Below are 2858 nucleotides of genomic sequence, written 5' to 3' on the forward strand. Positions count from 1 at the left end.
TAGGCAGGAGCAGAGGGGCGACCTTCTGGGAGCAAGTGCATGAAAAATTTCACGCATGAAAGCACATTGCGTCCTGCGGCATGTACAACATTCAACAACGGAACGTGAGATTATTATCATATTGCTGGTACGCCATCCAGAACAGCGCCAGCAAGTTTTGTGACGTGGTTCATCAGCTCGAGGTAAGGTGGCCATTGCACGCGGCAGATGACGAGATCGCAAGTTTTGCTTTCTCTGGCTTAACTTATTGATTGATTCTTTCACTCAATGTTGGTCTACAAATTATATGTAGCCCGCACGCTCTGCAGTGGTGTACTACAGGACAGAGGGACAATCATTTACGTGCATACATTGTTGGATGAAGCTGAAGGGGGAGTATGTGTGGAACGACATGATCCGTTGATGAAAAACTTATTGGACATCTGATTAATCTAGTCAAATTTGAGACATTATTATACTAGACTTAATTTGCATGCTATGTATGGATGATTTCTACCATTTGTCTATCCGAATTTTGATGAATATCGGCAGGTTTGCATGAATTTTGTCTGGTTAGTTAAAATGACGGTTGAAATGTATGTAGCTACGGTTGGATGTTGGCCTCCCGCATCCGTGTCCACGGACTGCCCCCCCCCCCCACCCTGTCTGCGGACGAATGCGGGAGAAAATTTGCGGCTTGCCATTGGAGATGCTCTTATAACGCAACCGTGTAATTTTTTTGGAAATGGTTGAAACATATATCTTTTTGAAACTGATGTAACAGATTATCATACTGCAAAATGCAAACCACATCGTCACGAAGGATGTGAATTTTTTCCTTTTAAAAAGTAAAGATGTTGTAATTCCACCATGGCATTTTGCATCATGTAGCCCGTGCACGTGCCTCTTATTAAACAATAGGTAAAAATGAAAAGTCTTGATTTGTAAATTTGGAAGAAAAAAAATATGCAGAGCAAGGATACGCATTAAGTGAATGGTGAAGCTAGCAGCGAGTTACGAGTAGGGCAGAGCTAGCTTGAACGATAAATTCTTGAAATTTTTAATACTTTGTAGGAAGAAAATAGAAGGGATATTGATACTAGGGTTAGGGCTATAAGTGTAGTTGCCCTAGGCTTGTCTCGGCCATTGGTGAACCATGTACTATGATCGTATTCTTGTACTGAACTATATATGTAGACACTCTCCTATACGCCTCCACCTCTAGGGAGAAAAGGGTGGTAAGGTTTCCTCCTAGGGCTTCCATCGTCGCCAGTTCTCATCGCCTTCGGGTGCTGGTTAGGTGGGGACGACCACAGTTCAGGGTGGTTGTGTCGTCTCTGGTTGCACTAGCTATAGTTTCGCCTTAAGTCTAGGTGTTTGACCAGCGGTGGTAAGGCGATGGCGCCATAGGCACTGAGAAATAAGATCACCATCTCCTGGCCTCGTTTCCAACGATGTTGTTTGTCATCGTATGAGGACGTGTGGTGTCTTGGCCTCTATATGGCCAGAGTTATGATTATTTTCTGCACATCCTCAGTGCTAGCTACCCCGGGACGTGATATACTCAGATCGTTATCATTGGCGTCTTTTGGTCTACATGAGCGATTTTTCGGCCGGTGTTTGTTTAAGCTTATGAGTTTAAACAAGGTTTTTTCAGTGAGACGGAGGGCCAGAAGCAGCAACAAGATTTGCTTACGCCGCCCTCCGGTGGATGCAGGAGGAATGTGGTTCTAATATCATCAAGGACTTCAATTTGATAACAGAAAAAAGTAGTTAAAATTTGTCGGACGGTCGGGTAGAATGTGGCAAACAAATTTAAATAGGGTGAAAGCTGTCATAAAATCACCAGGGTATAAAGTAAAATATACTCAACTTCATTACATCTACTATCAAGAATTCAAGATTAGACTGAGAAGCAATCGACTTTATATTGATCGTGCAATTACTCCGGGCGACGTTGCGGAAAAGATCATCACATGACCGCCGTGTGGAGGCGTGGAAGCTAGCCTCCGTATTATTGTTCGTACACATGTACCGATCAAAAGAGTAACATGTAGGAACGTACGTAACACTACACATGGTAATGCAAGGGAAAAGTACAAACTTAAGTATAGGAATACTCTCTCTCGGGTTGTTTCTTGCACCTCGGTCTCATTAGTGCCCAGGGCCTCTAGGGCTCGGCCCTGCCGTGAGCTGCGCCATCCACGTCGTGATCAGCGACCTCGCCCTCTCGTGAAGCCTCGCCGACGTCGCGGGGACGGTCGCGCTGTACTGCTCCTCCGGCTCAAGCCCCAGCCTCCTTGCGGCGTCGACGGAAGTCAGCACGGTGGTCGACATAGCCACCAGGAGCAAGAACGCGACGAGGATCGTCTTTCTTGGCGACATCTCCGCCGGGGCCGCCGCGGTGAGGAGGTTGAAGACGCGCACGGTTACGTACTTACGCAGGGCTAGCTACTAGAAAGCTCGTGCTAAGTAGTGTACGTGTGGTTGTTGTAGGGTGGTGGGACTCCGCCGGTTCAGTTGGCTCTATATATAAGCCCGCTGCACGCGTGCACCGCCCTAGCTTGCACACGTACGAGACGAGAGGCCAAGAGGGAATTAGTTTGTCTGTTGTGCATGCGGTCAAGAAGCCTCCTGCTGCTCCGCGCGCGGTGTGCTTTTGATTGCGTGCATGCAACGAATCTTTGAAACCGTGAGTTTGCCCTTAATTGCGGGAATGAAAACGAGGCAGATCGCTCGACTTTTCATGCATCGGGGGACAGTATGCATCACTAGGCCTCGAGTTTTAGTGTAGGTTGCTAGCTAGGGCTGTAAGTTCGTTGTGCATCCAGGACAAAGTTCACGTGGCAAGTGCACGTTAAACTGTACTTGAACTCTAT

General features: G+C 46.9%; 1 protein-coding gene across 1 annotated transcript; it reads right to left on the reverse strand.

Annotated features, from left to right (window-relative positions):
* Positions 1-1837: 1837 nt before the first annotated feature.
* On the reverse strand, positions 1838-2470 carry LOC147985993 (uncharacterized). The gene has a single exon (XM_087544402.1). The coding sequence runs from the start codon at positions 2362-2364 to the stop codon at positions 2134-2136; it is 231 nt and encodes a 76-aa protein (XP_087400528.1). The 5' UTR covers positions 2365-2470; the 3' UTR covers positions 1838-2133.
* Positions 2471-2858: the final 388 nt, after the last annotated feature.

This window comes from Triticum urartu, chromosome 2A (genome assembly GCF_056163025.1).
Source record: "Triticum urartu cultivar PI428250 chromosome 2A, HENAU_Tu73, whole genome shotgun sequence".
Lineage (NCBI taxonomy): Eukaryota > Viridiplantae > Streptophyta > Magnoliopsida > Poales > Poaceae > Triticum > Triticum urartu.